The sequence below is a fragment of the Copadichromis virginalis genome, linkage group LG16, assembly GCF_057382275.1.
Source record: "Copadichromis virginalis isolate Kocher_CV1m ecotype Utaka linkage group LG16, C_Virginalis_male_GT1.1, whole genome shotgun sequence".
Classification (NCBI taxonomy): Eukaryota; Metazoa; Chordata; class Actinopteri; order Cichliformes; family Cichlidae; genus Copadichromis; species Copadichromis virginalis.
Genome location: NC_140633.1, coordinates 37,816,126 through 37,840,096, shown reverse-complemented (window position 1 = coordinate 37,840,096; position 23,971 = coordinate 37,816,126). Strand labels below are relative to the sequence as shown.

Genomic DNA, 23,971 nt, shown 5'->3' with positions numbered 1-23,971 from the left:
ACTATTTTAAAAACAAGTTTCCATAAAGCTAGGCAACACTGCTGATAGTTTTTGCCATCTGAAGCAAAATCGTCCTTTAAAACACAAAATACAAGACTGCACATTCCCAGACGCACTCTCCTGTAGCACGCATTACAACAGACGCTGCCCACCTGACAGTACCGCACTCGCACAGTCTGTAATTTTGATTTGCTTATTTATTTCTTGCCTCAGAGCATAAGCCGACCGCAGCCGAGTGAATATGTCAGTTTTATTTATGTTCTTCTTTTATTGGAATTTGAGCTGTGAGTATGTACCGAATGGTAGTTGTTTATTTATTTATGGGGTTGATCCCCAACAGTTTTAAATTGTTTAAATCTATACAAAAATTATTTTCATTTTTTTATATTAATGTCTGCGTTATTAATTTGGAGCATTTAATACATTTTAATTTCATTTTATTTATGGTCTTCTTGAACTTTAAGAGAAAGATTTTAGTTATCATGATATATAGCAATAGTGACTGATATGAAAAAAAAATCATTAAAAATTGCTGCACCTGTATAATAACTATATAATAAAAATATTCAGTTAATGTATATGTGTGATGGTTATGCATATATTAAATAAAAAAACAGTCATTTAGCTGTCTGGCCTCCACCTTTACTGTTTTATCTCTTGCTGCTTTTGTAACAGTGTTGTTGGATGCAGGAGGGAGCTGCTTTCAGCTGGAAACAAAACTGCGTCCATGAGTTATTCAGTACCAAAAAGAAAGCAGACACAGTCCCTGAAACGCTGTGGAACATTTAGCAGCTGTATTAGGTAGATAATTCACTCAAGGTGACAGACAGCAAAAACAGCTGAAAGAGGCTGAATTCTGGTAGCCTTGATTCAAAAGAAATGGGAATCTTATCCATAGCTGAATTTGTGAAAGGGTATGAAAACCAGGCTCAAGTCCAACATTTTTTATGTTTTATGTTTCTTCAAATTTCAAAAGATTAACATGCAAAAAAATTCATGTATCCATCTTTTTATTTTCTATAAATTTCTTACTTAAAGAAGTGAAACTGTGTCCATTCTTTGAATTATTGCGGTTTAGTAACGACACAGATGCAGAAGTAGTCGCTTGTAGCACATTCAGAAATGATTTAACTTCTAATAAAAAAAACTCCACCAGTTTTACAAGAAACCGTCGATCAAACGCAGTTCACACATCGTTATCACCACAGGCCAAAGACAGGAAGGTTCAGCATCATCCCCAGGGGTGCGTTGCTGCTCAGCTGGGGGGGGGGGTTCCCCTCATTGCCGAGAGGCTCGATGAGGATTCGGGGCACTTTTTATTTCATGCATCAGAAACAGTTCGATAAACTAACCCATTTTTTAGACATAGTTTTGAGAGATATTTGGAGACAGTGAAGTTAAGATAGCAAATACTGGAAAGCTAAATTGTTCATGATTGCATCACTGTTTTCATGCGCAGCTGGGATTCTCAGCTTTTCGCATGCCTCGCCACGTTGACGTGTTATCCTGACTACACGATCCTTTCTGCCTCACTCTCAAACTACAGTTCCCCACCAATTACTGCTTCAATTACACGTCTTTCCATGCCGTCACTTTGCCTATAGCATAAACACAGTGACAAGGACATTAAACCTAATTAAGCTCATCATGTGGTTGCTACAGTAACAACTTATAAGCTAGTGTGTAGATGTTTGCAGTGTGACTTCTCGAGGGCATAAGAACAGAATTTATAGTGTTTGCATTAGGAGCACGAGTCCTAATGCGGCTCTGTCCTCCAAACAGGCACAGATGTGAAGGAAGCACAGGTCATTTGTGTCTCCACGGGAACCAAATGCATCAACGGTGAGTACATGAGTGACCGCGGCCTGGCACTCAATGACTGCCACGCTGAGATAATTGCCCGACGCTCGCTCATCAGGTACCTCTACACTCAGCTGGAGTTCTTCCTCAGGTCAGTGTCAATTTGTTTATTTTTTTGATAATCTGATGAAATCCTGCAGCTCTCTGTTCTTCTAGACTTTGAATGTCCGTTTTAAATACAGGTTTTGTGACATTTGTCTGCCTCTGTTTCAATTTCTCATTGATCCGTGGTTATAGCAACAACAAGGAGGACTACCACAAATCAATATTTGTGCTGTGTGACAAGGGAGGCTACAGGTTAAAGGATAACGTTCAGTTCCACCTCTACATCAGCACCTCTCCCTGTGGAGATGCCAGGATTTTCTCTCCACACGAGGCCGGAGTGGAAGGTACGCAGCCTCGCGTCTCCTCCCCAGCTCAGCTCTCACGTGCTTTTAGTTTAGTCTCGTCCAGTTTAGTATTCAGTGTTGACGACAGGTTTTGTTTTTTTTAATTTAATTTAATCTGTAAAGTTTTCCTCTCGTGCTTCATTTCAATTAATTAGAATTTTACTCCACTGTCCAAATACACATTACAGACACATTTAAACAAGGCAGTAGTAATTATAGCTTTTTGTCATTCTCTGTCTGCCGCTATCAGTCTTTCTGCCGCCCAGCACACCCACACTGTCTGTCTGATTAACCTCCCTCTTACTCCTGTCAGAGAGTCTTCCGTTGCACATGGCAGGCTGAATAAAAAACAGCCACATTCAATTAGTCACTGAATAGATGGCGCCTGCTGGTGGAACAGCACAAAACTTTGATAACATAATAATAAATAACGGGTCACGCTGGGTGGGAGCCGTTTTTACTGCCGGTAGAATAACTGACTGTGGCAAAAATCACTCCTGTTTACTATACAGTCTATTATATACTTAAGTTTCACAATTGTATGTGTCAGAATTCTCAATGAGGAAGTCTGTCCACCATTAAGTGCTCACAAAAAACTCTACAGCTGAATAACAACTTAATGTACATGCCAAGGATGCAACTTTTTTAAGCTGCAGTTAGGGCTGCACGATTAATCGTTAGAAAATCACGATCTCAATTCATACTTATGTGCGATCTCATTTCCAAATGACAACGATTAAAAAAAAAAAAAAAAAGACGACGACGATTGTACCGCATTTTGATCCGGGACGTAATCTGCATGAAAACAAGCGCTCTCTCTTCCTGCTCAACAAATGACAAGGGCGGAGCCTTATACCACGTGATACAGAATCGTGATTCTCATTTTATGCAAAATCGTGCAGCCCTAGCTGCAGTGCAAAAACACTGAATTTAATACAAATGGTGTAACAGATTTCAACCAAAGCTTCTGTTTTTGCATGTTGAGGAGGTAGATTTTTGTATATATTAGCATAGAAATGGGGAAAGTAATTTTTTTGGCATTTGAGGTTTTATGTAACTTTTTTTATAATTTTTTTCACAAAAACACAACCACAACAGACAAAACTTCTGTTTTAAAATGTCAAAGTCAAAACCTTGACTGACACTTTAAGAGTGTAAACAGGCAAATGCTTTATTCATCCCAAAGGATGGGATGTATAAAGCTGCCAAAGCATGCAAAACTTCAATAAAACACATTTAAAATCACAGAAGAAGAAGGTTACACTAAAGATGGAACTCGGTTAAATAGCAAATGCAAAAAATGGTAAATGGCCTGCATTTGTATAGCGCTTTACTGGTCCCTAAGAACCCCAAAGCGCTTTACACTACATTCAGTCATTCACCCATTCACACACACATTCACACACTGGTGTTGGCAGCTACATTGTAGCCACAGCTGCCCTGGGGCGCACTGACAGAGGCAAAAAAACAGCGATTCAGTAAATCTAAAAACTGTGGTAAAGATTTTCTGTATCAGTCACTGTGGGAGTGGAGCTCTAACCGGTTTTAGACGAACCAGTTGTATATGCAGAGGACGGCCTGGATCCGTTAATTATCCACATCCTATCACAGCCATGGTCAGTTGGATAAGCGCTACATCAGCTGATGGAGGAAAGTTTTTCATGTTCCCGAAAATGTCAAAACTTTTAGGTTAACACACAAAAAACACATTTAATTTATTCATGATAATTTATTCATATTTTCTACAAATGCCTGCTATGGCTGAATCTATCCACCAGTAACACGTCTGGGATTAAACCAACTGTCAGTCGCAACTAGTGCCATCGTTTCTTTTCACGGCTCAGATTAATCTTCCTCCCAAAAAGTCCCGGAGCCAGCAATGTTCATACCGTGGTCCAAGAAGTGTGAGCGAGGCAACATCTCACCACAGCAGACCGTGAAACACATCAGACTACACCCACAGTGTTCCCCCTGGGTCTACTCAGCAAGTTGTTCATCTTATTGTCCAAACACCTCACATTCCCCATGATCATCCCTGAAACTGTTCTGGAGCCCAGTCGTTTCCTCGGTAGCTCCTCCGGGATTTCAGGCCTCGCCGCAGGCCATAGGGTGATCAGTGCAAACAGCTCATGGAGATATACATTAACAAGAGTCTAATATAAGGAAAAAAACACAAGTAGACTTGCAAAACTTGACTTGACAAGACTTGATAAAGGAAAAGTTTGCATTAAATCATGAAAATAAAAGAAATTCAAAGCAAAAGAGAGCTACTGCAACAGGTTCCCACTCAACAGCGTTTCCTCATTTTTCCTGCTTTTTAACTGAAGAAAAGTAGAATGACACCAAGAAACAGATTCACCCACACATTCACTTTCTTTAATGTTTCCTGATCAAACAAACTGTATCACTCTATCACCAACAGACTTCATGTTCCAAACATCAAACAAGTGTCACATAAAACTATATAAAAGAGTAAATTAAACTCATACTCCTCTCTTCCTTTATGTGCTTCTGCTTATGTGCCACCCAGACCAAGGAGACAGACATCCTAACCGGAAAGCGCGGGGTCAGCTGAGGACCAAAATCGAGTCCGGGGAGGGCACCATCCCTGTAAGGTCCAGCAACACCATCCAGACCTGGGACGGTGTTCTTCAAGGGGAGCGATTACTCACCATGTCCTGCAGTGACAAGATTGCGAGGTATTTTGGGATAAATTGAGTTCAGTTGTCGTCCTTAGAAATATTCAGAAACTCTGTTTCTAAGTACAAAGTACAAACCGAGGAGCCTTTCACGAATAAAACAGATAAAACAATATAAATAAACCAAAATATCAAAGTACGCTTTAAAGAAGATTTTTTTTCTTTCTTTGTCACAATTAAATATGTTAACTTCTATTTGTGTAACTTTTAGAGCAAAGGTGAAATCAGTTTTCTCAGAACTGGAACTGCGACTAGTACTACACTGGTTTCTGGCATGAAGGAGGCTGGAAGCTGAAGGTTTAAGTCAACACCATCAGAAATGTAAAAAACAGATGCTTCTGCACGTCTGTACATACCTACAAGTCTCCTGTTATACAGTATATGTGATTCCAGGTCACTAAAGATGATGAATTATATTAATAGAAACAATTCCATACATCGTGGACATATTGACAGAAATGTCAATATCAATAGAGTCATGCTCCTGCAGGCTTTGCGTTACCCGTTGGGTTTTCTCCCATTCTTAGACCGATATGATGATTGAATTGCTTTCTGTGTGTTATTAGAAACCTTTAGTTTAGCGAAGGCTACATAAAGCAACACGTCATGTTTCAGCCCTGACCAGATGTGTTACATGAGACTCTTTTCAGGTGTTTTATTTTCCACTGCTTCAGTCGACTGTACAGCGCTTTATCTTTGCTTTGTCCATCCACCGTGCCATTTCAAGCCTTCCCGGGGTGTCAGGGACAGCTAAATTGATATACTGCCCCCGGGGCCATCTTTGCAGACACATCATAGCATCTTTAGTCTGTGTCCATGTTCAAGGCAACACTCTGCCTCTCTCGTGATGAACGGTGAAGCTTCTCCATAACTCCTCTCGTGAGCCCTCTTCCTCTCGCTTTCTGTGCCCTGGATCATAATATTTTGCCCGAATGGATCGAGTGATTGAATGCCGAGTGTGTATTTGAGGAGGGACATGTCTACTGACTGGCAAATGCTGTTTGCACTACGTGAGCTGCCCTTTCACTGTGTGATTTAGATTTTATGTGGTGGTCCATCGTGGAGGGATCCAAGTCAGTAGAGGGCAAAATAAGGTGGAAGTTGGAGGTTTTTAAGTCTGACTAAATTTTTAAAGTTGACACGAGTTACAGATCAGTGCTGAAATCAAGAAGCAGAAAAAAATGCATGTAAGCAATTAAGGTATGAGTATCTTTCTTCCACTGTGAGAAACTATTATGCACGACTTGCGGCGCGACCTCCTCATGACACGGCTATTAGCCGTGTCAGAAATCCTCCACCCACCTGCCTCTGTCCCTGTGTGAGTGATAGTTAGCAACAGGGCTGCCGTTCAATGCAGCTGCTGACGGGCAGGCTTTGCCCCGTGCCCCCAGTGCTCCCTCGTTACACATTGTTTTCGCTCCTCTCATTTTCCTCTGATTACACGGCGTCGTTATGAACGAGCCATTCTCTGCCTCGTGTCTGTCCTTTGAATGAGTTCATTAGCATAAAGGCAAATTGTTCTCTCGGTTTTCCTCTTTTCTTTTGTTATTGCTGTAACAGCTCATCACGTGTGCTTTCTGACCTATTCTGACCCTGTTCTCATTTGAGTGTGTACAATCTGTGTGTAGACGCACAAAGCACGGTATTGGGGGGAGGGGAAAAAAGCGATAAAGCAATACAGTGATGTTTGACAGGAATGAAATTGAATGCCTCTCACGACATAACTCTGTGTGAGCGCGCTTGATTGTTGTAGCTTTTTACCCAGTGTGTATGTGTGTCCTTCGGAGGGGATACAGGTGTATATGTGTCACCGTGTTGCTGTGATGAAACAGCGTGAGTGTGTGTGTGTGTTGCAGCAGAATGTGTGAACGTGTGCTTTCCTGCTCGCAGCTACAGTGAATTTAGATATTTTATTTTGCCCTCCCGCCGTTCCACACACGCCTTCTCACAAACGCGCACACAGAATATTGCATACGGAAACAATGGACCCTCTGTGTAGCCTGCGGTCTTTTGCATGTGTGCATATTATTTTTGATTGTTTTGGGTTCACATTGGTAATTTCACAGACTCTCAAACAGTCTGCCTGAAGTAAAAGGGAGAATGAGAAGAGCTAGCCAACCCTCATTTTGTAATGTTCTCCTAAAGACAAAGGGTAGTGATACTCACGGTTTTTCTCTCAACGTCAGCGAATGCAACAGGAACACCATCGCCAGTGATGAAGTTGTCCAATTAAGTAGCAGCATCACTTTTGTAACCAACACTTTTGTTCATTAGGGTTTTTTGTGCCTTGTAGCTGTGTTGTCAAAAACCTTCAGTATCACGAGTCATCATTGGAACTGATGTAACTGATGATGGTGTTCCTGCAACACTATCACAGTATAGATGCTTTGTTTTGAGTATAAATATAGACAGTGTATTGGTCCCACCCTTATTATCATATTATTGGACGTAATTACTCCGACGCCTCATCTCACAAACATCCTGTTAGTGAACTCGACTGGACTCTAGAAGATACATTAAAGGTGTTTTGATGCTGCTGGAGAGCACAACACAAACAAAATTATGTCGACGAAATTATTGTGACTGTGTGCAATGAACGTTCAGTCTCATTGCCTTTGAAATGTTTGCTTCGAAGGCTGAGACTAGGTCTGCAACCACTCTCAGCCATCTGCAGAGTGACTTTGATGCATCAGGACAGCAATAAAATGGCGAAAAGACATTTCAGTGTGATGTAAGTTTGAGACTGAATTGGGTCAAAGTGGCAGTTACAGAGATTAACTGTGATAAATATGTGTAAATTTCAACTCTGTTGCCGTTTCTTGCAAAGCTGCTGTCGTGTACATACACAGAAATTCACCTTAAAAGCTTTCGTTCAGAATCTCATAGATCTGACATGTTGCGCACAAGTCGTGCCTGTCGCTGCAGACGGTTCAGTGCATTAGTAATCTGTCTCTGTTTAAAAACTGGATTATAGATTATGGTTTGCAGTTTTATAAAAACCATCACCAATCTGTCTGTTTGGAGATAGGTTGCACTGTGCAGTCGAGTCCAGAGGTTGAGGGTATTGCATGCAACTATTTGCTATCGGTCACTGTTCATAAACTAATTAAATACAGGGACCGAGCAATCACCAAATATTCCTAGTAACGAGGTTGCCTCCCTGATTTTCCTCTGGTGTGACTGAAACATGGATTTTCTGCCATAATTTCTCTGTCTTAAAAATGAGCTTTTCATTCATCTAAATAGTTTTAGTGATTAAACCTTAACAGGAATATTTTGAGGCCAAAAAGATAAACCAGTTGCTTTGCTGCTTCAACGTAACCAAATAGTTTTGGAGCATTAGACCTCATCAAACGTACCCAAGCAGTGAGTGAAAGCAGGAGTAACCTGTCAGTGAAAAGAGCCTTTTTCTTTGATTAAACATTTCAAATGTTGCAGATGTATGTCTTTGAATTCGGTGGGTTTGGAGCTGAATGCCATGTGCACGGTCTGGAAAGCAGGTCATCACTGGGTTTTGAGCTTTCGATGGGATTTGTTGACAGATAAAATGCACTGTATAAGATGCCAGCAGCCTTCAGCACCACCTTTCTCTAACATTTCCCACATCTGTTATTTTTCTTCATTTTTCTCGCTCTCGCTTTTTCTTTGCCTTCACACCCTTACTGACTCTTTCTCCATCTACCCAGAGAGAGAGAGTTAGAGAAACTTCTCTCTCTCTCTCTCTCTCTGGCTCCTTATGTATTTGTCTTTCTGCGAGGAGGGCAGGCACTGCTTCACAGAGCATGTAAATAGGAGAGTGACTGGGGAAAGATGGCTAATGGCACAGCCTGGAAATAAACAGAAGTTTGGGAAAAATGGAATTGGATACCTCACACTGTAGATGGCTGTAGGACGTCAGATAGGACTCAGTGTTCATGTACTAATATGCAGTATTAACTCTGTTTTTGTGTGTATTCCAGCCAGCCTGTGAACATTACAGCGATGTGCTGCCTGTACACTGAAATCCTAAAACTGCCTCAATGATACGTTGAAGTTGTTGTGAAGCTCGTGTGCTTTTCTCTCTGCAGGTGGAATGTGGTGGGCATCCAGGGCTCCTTGATGAGCTACTTCACAGAGCCAATCTACTTCTCCAGCATAATCCTGGGCAGCCTTTACCATGCTGACCACCTCTCCAGGGCCATGTACCAGCGCATCGCAGATATCGAAGACCTGCCCCAGCAGTTCACCCTCAACAGGCCTCTTCTCAGCGGTAAGAGCCCTCGCCTTCTTTGATGTAGATGAGGTGGGAAAGTAAGAAAAGTGCATCATCAAGTTTCCTTCTGCAGATCTCTGCTGTTATAGATCAGTCATCACGATTTCACGGGTTGAGAGGATCACTGTGTTAATCTTTACCAATCGACCTGCAGCTGTCTAAATATCAAAGAGGAAGATTTTAATCCTAAGCAGTAAACACATTAATTCACCCTGCTGGTCAGTCAGTCCCGCAGGAACAGGAAGACAGTTATTGCTTTTCTCCTTTTGTTGGATCTGAGCTGACATTTACCTAGTTCCTGTGGAATTTGAATAGCTTTATCATTTTGTGTAAATTTTCAGCATTGTCTTGACCTTTTAAAAAGGCTGTATAGACCAGGACTCCTGCAGTGTTTTCTTCTCTCTCTCTCTCTTTTCAACTTTCTATTTTTAGATGCAGAGCATGCAGTCTTTGTACTTTGGTTGTTTTTGTAAGACAATGCTGTGTTTGAGGAAAGATGAGTCTGCTTTCCATTTGCATTTCTGCTCCACTTTTTCCACTTAATATTGTTTTTCATTTAAAATATTGTATATAAAGACATTTGCAAGAAGTCATAAATTATTATGTAAATGTTTGGCTCCAGCCCTGCTTATTTACAGTTGCTTTGAAGCTTATAAATGAGTATTAGGGCCGCATTAAGAAAAAAAAAAATGTATTGTTAATTTTGAGAAAAAAGGTGGAAATGCGGAGAGTTCCTGCTGCTGCTACTCTCTACAAAATGCCTTGTGTAGGCGAGTTTTTGTGTTTTTCTGATATAACATACATCCTCTTTATTGCATGAGGGCGTACCTGTCAGTATCCCTGCATTTGTTCATTCCCAGCTGTTTCATTTTGCAGAAGTTTGGCCAACTCTTTGTGTTTTTTCCTTCTGATTCAGCTTTCTGCACCATCTTTTCAACGTCCTTGAACTCATTATCGCGCTCTGTTTATCTGCTAAGAGAGAAATTATTTCCTTGTTACTAAAACTGATTCTAAAACACGATTTCAATAACTCATCTGCACAAAGCCTTTGGCCGTAGCAGCTGTCGTAGAAGCTCCTTCTTTCCACATAAATGCAGTTTCCAGTGACAGCAGTGGGCTGTTTTTGAAACACTGGGTCTTTAATTTCAGACTGAAGTAGACAAAAGACACACAAACAAGTTTTTATTTCAGACAGCGAACCACAGTCGCCACTAACATCGTTACATAACTCATATAATTTGGCAAATGTGGAGCTGCTATGAGCCCAGTGTCCAGCACCAGCTTACAGACGATGTTTATTTATACAGAGAGATTTATTGGTTTGAAAAAATAAATCTTTAACTAGATTTCAAAAGTTTAATCCATTCATCGCTCCTTTTCTTGCAATTTTTTTTGTGTTTCAGAAAAAAAAGCCTAAAGTCCAGTTATGGTTATAGAGTTACAGCTGTCACAGATTTTGACAGTTGCCAAATGGGTTTAATGAGCAATGAATAATAAACAATAATAGGCAAAGTTTGTACAGTGGCACTCAGGGTCCTTTCGTCACATTTTATTGTCACCTTTATTTTATCATGATGTCCCGCTAAGATCAAAATCAAATCAAAATACTGTAAATTATTATAAGACACATTAGAAGAAAATGTTGCTTTCCCCAGATCTGTCAGAGCTATAGGTACATCCAGAAGCAACCATTAAGAAGAGTGTAGCTGGGAGAAAGGTCCTGCTGTAGACTGGAAGTTCTAGAGTGGCTTCATAGAGAAAAATATGCTAAAATATACCAGACGGCCAAACCACAAACCATAAAGAACGTCGTGGTGAGTCAGAGACTTTGCATTTGTAATAAAATGTAGGGATGAAGGAGGAAGCATGCATATACAATATATCATCATAATCAATTACAGGAAAAAAACACAAGTTAGTAAAGTAAGATTTATTTCTAAAGTAAAAACCAAGCATCACTTTATGATTACTAATGAGATTAGCAACGTATATATTAAAGAGAAACTTGTCCATCCTTCTATCCGGAAATCCTTAAATCCGGTTATTTTGGACAATTCCGGTCCGGAGGCAGCAGTCTAAGCAGAGAGGCCCAGACAGTCATCACGTCCACCTCATCTGAGGGGTGGGGCACACCAAGTCGTTCCCAAGTCAACCGAGAGATATAATCTCTCCAGAGTCCTGTCACTAAGAGAAAGCCCAGCTACCAAATGAAGGAAATTTCCATTTCAGTTCCATTTCCACTGCTGCTATCTGCGACCTCATTTTTTTCTGCCAGTACCCAGAGCTCGTGACCACAGGTGAGGGTTGGAACGTAGATCGACCGGTAAATTGTCAGCCTCACTTTCACGCTCAGATCTCTCTTCACCATTACAGATCTGTGCAGATCTTGTCATCTATCCATCCATCCAGATACTTGAGCCATGTACCCTTTCACTGGTTTTGCCATCAGATGTAACAATGTAATAATCATCAAACCCCATTGGGCGAGCTTTGCAGAAGACCATATATTTTGTTTCCCGAACATTTAACTTGAAAGTGTCTCAAAAGCACATCTGCTGTTCCTCTTCATGTACATGTAGCATCATCACAAAGTCCAAAACAGACAGAAGGATTCTGAATACACGTCACAGGTCGCAGATATTTAAAAATATGCTGTCAGCATCATTCGTCAGTGCTCTGAAACAGCTCGTGGATGATAACCAAACGAAATCAGTCCCTCATAAAATGGATGAAGACACTTTGCTGTGGAAATTGGATTGTCCTGATGAGTTAGATTGTACAGAGAAGCAGAAGTGAAGGAGCAACACCACAAAACAATAAATAAATTAAAAATACACATGCAGACCAATAAAACTAGCTCTCATGTGGGAAAGGAGGTAGTGATGCTCTTTAGAGGTGTGGGTGATTATTCTGCAGCAGCCGCCTCCACCTAACGGTGTTATATTCTGAGTCTGAATTTTTCAAACTGAATACAAATCCATTCATTCATTTCTAAAGAAACTGAGAGTCATTTTCTGACTTTCCTACTTGAGCTCCATCAAACACGAGCCAGTGTTTAATTAAAATTTTGACATTTTCAGCTTTGTTGGACTGCTGCTCTGTTTTCCACCAAAACATCCAGCTGGCCGTGCCTCTCTTGCCCAGCTGTGCGCTGATACAAACACGCAAAGCAAAGTTCAAGGTCAAGAAAATACCACACTGCTACAGCACTGCTTACACTGCTCATTGTGCTGCCATGAATATAGGGCAGTCCATATCAAACAAGTGGAATGAGTGGCACTGTGGAGATTTCCTTTACATCCTGGGGGATGACATGGGGCTTCATATCACACAGCCGGGATGTACGTTTAGCTCACCCTGCTCCTTCCCTCTAAATGGCAAGTAAAGGAGATAATGGTGGAAGGTTATTAACCTTTTCCGCTTTAGAGAGTTTTTAGCGGTGAAAGTGCTGTGGCGTTAGAGCGCTGAGGATTTCATCCCCTTTAAATCATCTTCTGCCACAAGTGCTGCCAAATGGAACCAAGGAGCTTAATGCACACACACACACACACACACACACACACACACAGAGGAAGACACAGGGATTTATGGCATCCATATATCTCCCATTTATGCTTGAGATACAGTGGAGGCCAAAGCCCTGAAGTGTGTTAGACGAGAGCGAGCTCTGTCCTCACAGTCCCCCCAGGTGGATTCTACTGTTTGTCTCTACTGAGTTAGACAAAATGAAATGAGAAGAAGAAAAACTGTCCTGTTTAGAGATATTGCAGCTGTGGGAACAGCTGTCCTTTGGAAGGATGGACTGCCATGTTTGGGTACTTCCTTCATTGTTTAATACATCCACACATGAGGTAATAGAAAGTCTGGATGCTGTGGGAATTCGCTGGAGCGGTGCCGTGCAATTATTCCATTTCTGGCATTGACGTAATGTTAACAAAAGATTTTTACATTCTGCGGAGGTCCTATAAATAAAAATGTCTCTGTTTTAACCTGCAGCCTCGCTCGGTCTTTGACTCTGGGTGTTTTTAATGGCAGGTATAAGTAATGCTGAAGCCAGGCAGCCAGGCAAGGCTCCAAACTTCAGTGTGAACTGGACGGTGGGTGACCAGGCCCTGGAGGTGATCAACGCAACCACGGGCAAGGACGACATGGGCCGCGCCTCACGGCTCTGCAAACACGCACTCTACAGCCGCTGGGTGCGCCTTCACTCCAAGGTACGGCGAGGCCAGAGCGCACATTCACACGCACCTCGCTGTAATACTGGCGCAGACGTGCTGAGTCACGCGACATAACTATAGTTTCTTACATAAGTGATTGTGACAGTGAGTCATAAACAGACTGAGGTCAGCTGCAGTCAGCATCACGAGCTGTACACGTCTGAACCACACGTACTTCAGTGTGGCATCTCAGGAATCGCAGCTAAGCTACGAGGTCATTCCTTGGAAGCTCTGTTCTGATTGTTTGCACGTGAGCGATGTCACTATTGACCTCGCACAGAGAGCAAAGGTCAACTTTGGTGTCAAACAGACTCAACTTAAATGTTGAGAATGAAAGCTGGGTCTGTGGCTACAGCAAGTCCAAAGGATCGGCTCAAGGAGCAGTTTTTTCTAACATTAGCATCGCTTTCTGGCATGACTGTGATGTGGAGTGCGTTGCACTGTGCTGAGACATTTGTGTGAGAACATCTCCCTGCTATCATACACCCACTGACTTCGTCCACTTTCCCAGTAATATAATTTAACGTTTAGACACGTTAGTAGTCAGAGCCTGACTTCCAAGGAGTGCAAACAAGTTTCTTTTTCTTTGTGTGGTAGGAGCTGAGATTTTAGATTAATGCGTGGTTGTTTTTGGTTTGTTTCTGTTATTCTGTTGCTTACTTTCCTTTCTCTGCGTCCTCAGCTGTCGTCCATCTTGCGGATCAAGGTGTCGAAGCCGAGCTCCTACCACGAAGCAAAGCAGGCGGCCACAGAGTACCACTCTGCCAAGCAGGCGCTCATCAAGGCCTTCCACAAGGCCGGCTTGGGGGCTTGGGTCAAAAAGCCCATCGAGCAAGACCAGTTCACCCTCAGCTCCTGAGGGAGTCGAGGGATTCCTTAACCACCCCCTCCTCTTTCCCTGACCCAGGCCTGAGAGAGCCCCCGTATTAACAAGCAGACACTTACTTCCGTCCCATGTGTCAGCACGCACGTGCACTTTGTATTTGTGGAAATGAACGTGCGCCGTTTCACAAACCATCCGTAACTCATCATTCTCATTCCTCAGAGGACATCAGCCTCGTGTCTTTGATTTAACTTTTTACTTTGATTTTACTGTGTAAAACTGGAATCCATGTTTTGTTTTTTCGTTTAACACGCACCCATTTGTTTCCCAGAGAAATCTTGTTCTTATGGCGTAGATGTGGAAGCTGAAATTATACCGTTCTGTCTTGTTGATCAATAAGTAGCTAATTTAGGTCAGAATGTAGCCTAGAAACGGGATCTTTGTTGACTAAAACCAATGTATATGGACCTAAAACAATATATATCTTTGCTAAAATTAATGACACTGACAAATTTTAATTTAATTATGCATAAATCTTCAAGATGTAAATCTAGTGCTGAGAAAAACATAAGCGTTGTAACGTTTAATGTGTGTTATTTGGTCCGTTCCTTAGCTGAGACTACGTGTTCTTATCCTCTGGATTAAAGATACAAATGTTACAAAATGTTGTCGCCCTGTTTGAGTCACTGACTGGAAAGAGTTTATAAGGCAGGTGTGACAGCGTCGTAGCGCTCTTTCCTTTATTTTTATGTCGTGTTCATTCATCTGTGCGTATGATTTTTAAGTTATTTTATGTCACTCTCATTTCATACTTGAACAGATGCGAGGGAGGGGTGAGGGTCACGTTGACTGCCCCCCCCCCCCCCCCCCCCCCCCCCCACCCCCCACCCCTCGCCTGGGTCTTGGGAGAAGCTTTGGGAGGTGCTGCACGTTGTATTTTTTTCTTGATCCAAGCCATGGCTTTGCATGGAAACTGAACTTAGAGGCCTGCAGAGCGGAAAACGTAGGATGGGGAGCCCCGTGCGTCCGTCGGCGAATGATGTTGAATGAATGCCAGCATCTTCCTCCACAGGCAGCTTTGAATCTTTGTCTCTATTTTCTAGATTTCTTGTGATTGATTGTTTAATTTTTGAGGGAAGGGGGGGATGGGAACAATTATTTTTTTCACCCTTAGGCATTTGAGGACTGGGGCTAATGCCACAGTGAACATAGCGATAGTATAACGGACCTCTCAGATCTTGTAATTATGTCATTTTGTTGCAGGGAACAATGATGGCTGACAGATGACATGGTATATATGTACTGTAGCAGCACATACAGTATATCACTAGATGCAATCCCTCCACATTATTGTGTGCGGAATCAGCTAGATGAACAGCAGAGTAAAATGCAACCCCTGCATGAGAAGACTCAGAAGTCGTATGCTAAAATGTATCACAGTGTGATGTCATGTTCATCCTCGTCCTCTCTACGCCCAGTTAAGAAACATGTTAGCTGCATATTCCATGTTGTGAATTAACTCGATTCCTGTACACCCCGAGTGCATAAATGTCCTCATGTTTTCAATTTGTAAATGAGGATGTTTTCCCGCGGTGACTTCCTATTTCCAGCTGCGGGAAATTTCTATGTGCGGGTGTGCGTGCAATTAATGTGTGTGCTCAGGTTGTCTTTAAGCATATTCCTGTCAGATTTTCACCAAAGATGATGATGTCCATGTGTGTTTCTGCCCCAGTGTTTTCCTTTTCTTTTTCAAATATCTAACATTGTGGCATCGACCCTTTACTGTCCGGTCTTTTGCATACCCGCACAACAATGTACTACTTTTACTTTGTACAAAAACGATGTGCTCGATTCAAAGTGGGAGAAATACAAATGTCAGGCTTCTTAGTGCATCTGTAGCTGTCAATCAGTGATCATGTGTATATTGTGAGCTGCGATCATTATTGCTGCAAAATACTAGTTCTGTGTAAATAAGGAGCAACAAAGGCAACACGTCTTCTGACCTGTACAATCGATTCATCCTCAAGAACAAAAAAACAAAAAAACAAAAGGTTTTGATCCCTCCTCTGTTGCCGAGATTGTGAAGATGTTACTGTTGCTAAGTAAGTATTTGTGATTCTGTGTCACTCACTGGGCACCATAAAGCATGGCACTAACACTGCCGGGGTCAACATGCTTCATCCCCATTGTAGCCACCCATGTTTTAAAAAAAAAAATATGCACTGTAAAGTGCCTAAGCTCAAAGTGGCATCCACCAGCTGGCACGTGTGATGTCATGTATGTACCTTTCACTTATACTTGGTTGTTTTTGGGGGTATTTTTGTTTGTTTGTTTTTAGTCAGTATTTAAAAAGCAGGAAGCGGGGACTCCCAGAGTAGAGTTAAAGTTAAAAAAAAAAACTTAAAAAGTATCCAGTGCCCCCCCGACAAACAGATCCAGACCAAAGTCTCGAGCAATACTGATAATATCTCCTGTAACATCAGGCCAAAACCAACAGAGTGTCGAGTTTTCCTCCCCTTCTGCTCCTTCGGTTTTCTGTTGGTGTTCTTCGTTTATTCTAAACTGCAAAGTCTGAGATTTTTTAATATAGATATTTCCCCCTAAAGACTGCCTGCTTGTTGGATTTTGTTTTCATTTTTAACTGCACTAAAGATGTCAACAGATGATGTCATGATCTCTCTCTCTCTATACATATATATATATATATGTATATATATTTAAAAAAAGAAAAAGTCCCCATTTATGGATTAGATGGATCAAACTATCTGCAAGAACTGAACTGCTTCTGCTTAACCCTTTGTGAATCCTCAATGATGGTCAGTGCACCCCTCCACCCCACCCCTTCTGAAGCTGCACCCATTGGTGGGGTTCTTTTTTATTTATTTGTTATAATTATTATTATTATGTTTCTTTTGTTTGGTGACTCCAGATCGGTCAGTGTTTGTTAACTGATTTCCAGAGCCACTGCTCTCCGTTCTTCTCCTTCTGCAGTTGTCCAATGTGTGAAACCCTCCCCTGACAAAAACTACAACTTTGCATGTACTACCAACACTGAAGCTGCACCTAGCATGATGACAAACTTTTAAAGGACTCGTGTAGAAAAAAAAAAGAGTTAACAGCTAAAGATAGATATATAAAGTGAACAAAAAAGAATAAAAGAGTTCTTAGTTTACTTTTGCACATGGTTGGGATTCTTTTTTTATCGCATTTCTGTGTGTGTATGAAAGAGAGAGAGTGAGTCTGAAATCATGCGAGAGCATCACTTCAGGTTTGCAGCAGATTGGGACACAGAGACAAACTCCACAGTCTAAACTGTAGTTCATGTGTGTTGGATGAAGAATGCGTGGAGGATTTAACTTGTGCTTGCTATGACTAAACTGTTACTAAGTGAAAATACTACATCATAAAAGCTCTGACTTCAAAACTGCACTTAGTTAAAACTGAGCTTTGAGTCATTGCATCATTATACAGTGACAGCCCTTCAAAGGCTAGCAGGGTCGATGTGAACATCCAGGTCATACACATTATCCCACTTTTCAATCAGTCGATTTTGTTTCTGCCTTAATTCTTGATCCCATTGATTCAACAAGTTGCTGGAAACATTCCTCAGCGATTTTGGTCCGTGTTGAAATGCACATCCATGATGCTAATTTCACAGATGGCCAGTTTGAGATAATCTGTATTTTGTGACATGGTGCGATCTCCTGCTGGAAGCAGACATCAGAAGATGATACACTGTGGTTATGAAGATAGTGGCATGGTCTGCAACAATACTCAGCTGGTTGGGCATCAGTTGATACAAGGGCCCAAAGTGTTTCCTAAATAATTTCTATACCATTACAACATCAGCAGCAGTCTGAACTACTGATACAAGGCAGGCTGTCTTGCTTATACCAAATTCTGACCCTACCATCCAAACAGAAAACTTCTTCCGATCTTCTATGGTGTAATTTTGGTGAATCTGAGTGAACTGTAGCATCAGTTTAGTGTTCTTAGCTGACAGGTGTGGTCTTGTTCATAGCTTGGTTGCAACGAGTGGGTGTTTTGCCGCTGGCCTTCAGACCATTCTCTGTAGTCCCCAGAGATGGTTGTGCAGAACGTCCCGGTAGATCCACAGTTTCCCAAACACTCAGACCAGCCAGCAAACACAATAACACATTTAAAATCGCACTTCTTTCCCATTGATGCTCGGTGTAATCTCAGCAGATCGTCTTAACCATGTCTACACTCCTACATGCATCGCCTCACTTTCTTGTGAACGACTAGTTAGATATTTGCGTCAATGAGGAGTTTAACAGGTGTATCTAATGAAGTGGCCAGCGAGTATCCATCTATATAGCTATCTATACTGTATATATCAGTCGTGAGGCTTTATGTCATGGCCAGCTATATTGAAAACTGTGAAGCTCTTATTGGTAAAAGAATTTGGGCACTTGTTGCTGCACAAATGCTTTTAAACTGGTGCTGAGGTTTTGTGTAGACTCACAGTTGTGAGTGTGGATTCAGGACTAGAGTTGACCACACATGCAAAGAAGATTAGTTATGTTCAAAAACTATTTTTGAGGGATATCAGAAGTAGTTTATCAAATTAACAGTTCGTACACTTCGAAAAAGGAGTTTTACTCAAGAAGAACGCACCACAGGGACCGAGGAGCACAAATCTTGTCATGAGTGGAAAATCATTTTCATGGTAGTGAAAACCACAATCCATCAGTGAGGAATGTTCTACAGGATGGTCATGAAAAGAGGGTCCAGAGCATTCATCACAAGCCTATACTCAGCCTCTGAAACCGAGCAATCAGGCTGTATTCTGCAAAAACACACAACACTAAACCCTGCAGAGTAGCATAACAAAGTTTTATGGGCTACTGAAACAAAAATCAACCTCGATCAAAATGTTGGAAGAAAGCAAGGAAAGCAGATTCTGTTATGGTTTGGGCGCGTATCGCTGCCAGTGGAGCTGGCATTTTGACATTTAGTAATAATTTAGCTTTTGACAGGAGCAACAGGGTGGATGCAGAAGTACACAGAAGCATTTTGTGTACTCAGAGCCAGAGAAGTACATCAAATTCACACATTCTGTAATCCTAAATGTGGCAAAAGCAGGAAAAGAGCTTTTCAGCCAAGAGAAGGGCCGGTTATCTGCTCTGATGCCAGTTTATCATAATCATGTACACTTCAAATTAAAGATGTGACATGAACTTTCAACAGAGCTTCAGTTATTGGTGTTTAAGATGTCGTTTTTAATGGAAGCTATTATTTAAGTTGTGATAAGTAAACATGCTCTGTCAGTACAGACGAATGTACCAGAGCACAGAGCCTGGAGATGGTCTGGATGCTATTCTGGTTTCATACCCACAGAACATGAACTTACCGGCACAACTCACAACAGTGCCACATGGACCGACTCGGATCAGCTGCTGTATTAATCAGCAGGATGTATAAAACAGGATGTATGCACACTTTACCTGAAAACCTCAAGCCCAAGTTGCCTGTGCTTTATAGCATCGTTCATAGTGGATATACTCTGATGCATGTTTGACTTAACAAATCTGCTGATTAACAAACAGTATTATCACTGAAATGCACCCTTACTGCTGCCTGCTGTCGCTGCAGGTATATTTAGGTAAAAACATTTATTTCTCAATCTCAAAAATGTGTAAAATATTTGAAATGCATTCCAAGCATTTCTCCTATTTCATGAAAGTAGCTTAGTTTTCTCATTAAAAAGAGAATTTTAGCATGCCCAATTAGCAAATGTGTTTCACAGTTTGTCAGTTTAAGGAGTTTAGCTGTGAACACAAAGGCCTTCAGACACATGTGTTGTTTTCGGGTTTTATTTTTACTACCGTGACTGACCGGTAACCATAAAGCAATCTTCAAACTCTTTAAATAAATGAAGATCTCAGAAAAATGTGAAACCGCGCACGAAGAAATCACGGCGTGCATACAGTCGACAGAGAATGTTTTTAAAATGTGTTTCAAGTCGATGTTTCTGTCTGCGCGTCTGATCAGCATCCCAGAAGATACCAACACCGGATCAATAATAAATCACACATGGCTGCTTTAAACCCCCCACCCCCACGCTCCGCTGACATGATGAAAGCTCGAAAAACAGATTCAAACAGTCGTGACAGGTGAATTCAATAATGCAAAAATCCATCTGCTGAGTCTCCAATACCATGTTGCTCTTTGCATAAATGTTAATATTATCACATTTGTCAGAGATAAAAGTCATACAGTATCCAGCAGCTATATGTGCTTTGTTAGTGTCATGTGTTGTTGTTTTTGTCACTAGTGACAGAAAATGAATGAATGAATTTGATATGACGTTCACAAATGTTACTTAAATTAGACTACTATAATATAAAACCACTGGAAACAACCGTCTCAGCAACACACGGAGCACAAATGTGGAAATAAAATGAAACATGACTACATACAGTAGAGGCCGGTGAGGCGGCTCAGCCCCCCTGGTGCGGTATACGTGTGAGAGCGAGGGCAGCAGCTTGTGTCCCTGAGAGAAATGACAAATCATTAGCTTTGGTCCAGGGGTAAATGGAAGCCACACTCTTCCAAGGCCCACATTTCCATTTCAATTTTCTGCTCAACAGAGTTGATGTATGTGGCGAATCACATGGCAAGACCAGTCTCCACCTCGAGCCTGCTGTTATTCACTGGTTGGAGTGTGTCTGTGACCTTGTGTCTTCGTGTGTGCCCACTGTGTGTGCGAGTGTTTTATCAAGTGATAGCACTAACTCATTGTCACTGAAACCAAAGCAAAGAGACAAGTGAAGACAGTCTCCAGACTGAAGTGTGATTATAAAAGAAAAATGAAATCAAAGGGCGGCGTGTTTGATGATATGAGCTGACGATGATGAATTCATTCTGTAGATTATAAACTTCTCCTAACTGACACACTAGACTGCCCACCCGAGCGAGCTCATTAAACGAGAAAATTATAAGCTGATGCCGGTGTAGTGCACCGAGAGACCCGCTGACAAAAATGCTTTGACAGGTACAACAACAAAAAAGTAGCAAGAAACCTGCAGCCTTGTCTCTCTTCCCAGCAGCTGCCCTTCCAGTACAAACTTTCTCTGACGGCTTGGGAATAAAAAAAATCTCAGAAATACTTAATAAAACAGTAAAGTGCCAAATAATGTATTTTGAGCACATCAATGCTGTCTGCATCTCACAAAGACTGCGAGGGGGCATAATGAGCTGCAGTGGGACCACAGACTGAGGAAGTTTAGGCCTCGGGTTCGTACAATAATAATCATGAACCATTAATAAAACAGCATTTCAAGACAGCCAAAAATGTGCTTTTCTAACGGTAGGTGGGAAGTAATACTTTAACACAGTATGAATATGACACATTTTATAAGAAGAGGACGTTAAACCAGCAGTTACAGCTCATGTGGTTTGGTATATCTTACTCTGCTCAAAGTGAGCGAGTGTGTAATCAGTTCAGTTTGTTAGCAGACTAGCATCCAGAGTTTTCACAATATCACTGGGTCAAAGTCAAAGCCAAGGTCACACGAAATGTGAAAATTAGCAAAAACTTATAACCCAGTTTTCATGGACTGTCTTCATACTTTACAGCAATATACCAGGCCTAGGGGGCATAACTACTGACCTTCATTGTTAGTGCCCAAGGTCAAAGTTAACCTTGAAAAAAAATTCCTATAGAGCAATATATCATGGAGAGATTTGTACAGCACACTTTTTTATTTTTTCAATATGACGCCTCGCCTTGAAGTCACAGTGATGCCATAAAGTTTTGCAAAAGTTTTCCAACACAATTAATTTTAAATCTCAACTTTTTACAGCTTATAAAAGCCAAAGATTTCAAATTATTCTGCTCCAGACATATGAGGATAATACCATTTTAATATGTAATGCTTCAGTGTCATATGTCTAAAGGTCATGGTCACACGAATTAGGAAAAAGCTTTAGTTTCATTGTCTCCAAACTTTAAATAATATCTTGGTGCTTGGGGAACATAAACACTTTCTTTGTTTGAGCTCTTTTTTCAGTGCAGCATTATTTGACTTCACAGTGACACAAAAAGATTCATATTTCCATATTAACAATGCTTTTATCAGCACGAATGGGCAGGGATAGCTCAGTAGGTAGAGTGGTGGCCCCATGATCGGAAGGTCGGGGTTTGATTCCCCTGAACAGCTACCTCAACCCCTGAGCAAGGTACCGTCCCTACACACTGCTCCTCGGGTGCCCAATGGCTGCTCACTGAGTGAATGGGTTAAATGCAGAGAGGAATTTCCCCACGGGGGTCAATAAAGTACACTTTCTTTTTTTCAAATGATATATGAAAACACTGCAGATATCATTATCGTGAAATTTCCATATTATCAATGCTGATGTCAGCATAACACATCAATGTTTCAGCATCACCCTCTATAATTGTGGCCAAAATCTTTATTTCTGCAAAATATACACAAGTACTTAAAAATGGCTGCCATAGGTCTGGAGTTATACAATCATGCTAAAAAGAAAGTGCACCCTCTTTCACTTTCACAATCTGGTACTTCGCTGGTTTTAAAATGAGGTCAATACAACCTCAAACGTACTAAAAACATGCAGTATTACACATCATTAATTATTTAACCAAAATTTGGTTAAAATGCAGAAGCAGTGTGTGAAAAACTGAGGACAAGCTAACGTCTTCTGTGGAGTTTAAGAGGGTTAGTAGCAGCTGGTTAAATAATCATCAGCCATTGTGACTATGCCCGTGACAGCGAACGTTTTGGCAGTTTGTCGGTCTGGAGCATTCACAATGCCGAGCAGGACAGACGTCATCAATGCTTTCAGAGAAGCAGTTGTTGCTACACATTAATCTGGGATTGGTTATGAGGGCATTCTCAAACAATTCCATCATCCTGGAGTGAGAAAGATGATCCACAAGAGGAAAACATTCAAGACAGTTACTAATCTAAGCCTAAATACGAAGCCTGAACCCATGCAATGTTCAGTGAAACTGCAAAAAAATCGAACGAAAAAGTGAAGAGCTACTCTACAGGCCTCGGCTAGCATGTTAAAGGTTAAAGTTCATCACAGTACAATAAAAAAGACGGAACAAGCATGGCATGTTTGGAAGGGTTGCCAGGAAAAAACATGAGCTCAGGTTTGCAACAAATGACAGAACTTTTTGATCAATGTGCTTCAGACAGCAGAGAGCAAGGTGGAGATGTTTGGATATAATGTACAGCATCACATTCGGAGAAAACCACACAAACATATAAGAACAAACACCTCAAACCAACCTTCAAGAATGGGGGTGGAGGGCTTTCAGGCTTGTTTACAACCACAAGACCTGGGGACCTTATTTAGTGAACTCCTCTTTATACCAAAGCATTCTTGAGTCAAATGTGAGGCCATCTGTGTGACAGCTAAGGTTTGGGCAAAACTGGGTCACACAGCAGCAAAATGATCCCAAGCACAGCAGAAAACAGCAGAATGGCTGAAAAAGAAAATAATCAAAGTGTTGCAATGGCACAAATCCTTCATTTCAACCTGATGGAGCTGCTGTGGTGATTTTGTCCTGACATGTAAAACTATAGAACTGACAGTGGGATACTCTCCTTTTATCAGTGCTGTATGTGTAATAGTGGATCAATACATTGTTAACATCTGCCTATCAGAACCAAAAGTGGACACTTTATCATGTATCAGCTGAGTTTTTACAAAATCAGCTAAGTAGAAGAGTAGCA

General features: G+C 41.3%; 1 protein-coding gene across 3 annotated transcripts in view; it reads left to right on the top strand.

Annotated features, from left to right (window-relative positions):
• Window positions 1-17,412, top strand: part of adarb1b (adenosine deaminase RNA specific B1b) — a 129,188-nt gene extending 111,776 nt beyond the window's left edge. For all 3 annotated transcript variants that reach the window (XM_085434704.1, XM_085434706.1, XM_085434703.1), the window contains 6 exons: window positions 1,783-1,951; window positions 2,098-2,249; window positions 4,780-4,948; window positions 9,016-9,197; window positions 13,236-13,414; window positions 14,100-17,412. In XM_085434704.1, the coding sequence (XP_085290830.1) occupies window positions 1,783-1,951; window positions 2,098-2,249; window positions 4,780-4,948; window positions 9,016-9,197; window positions 13,236-13,414; window positions 14,100-14,276 (1,028 nt within the window). In that variant the 3' untranslated portion in view covers window positions 14,277-17,412. The remainder of the gene's footprint in view (window positions 1-1,782; window positions 1,952-2,097; window positions 2,250-4,779; window positions 4,949-9,015; window positions 9,198-13,235; window positions 13,415-14,099) is intronic.
• The last annotated feature ends 6,559 nt before the right edge of the window (window positions 17,413-23,971 follow it).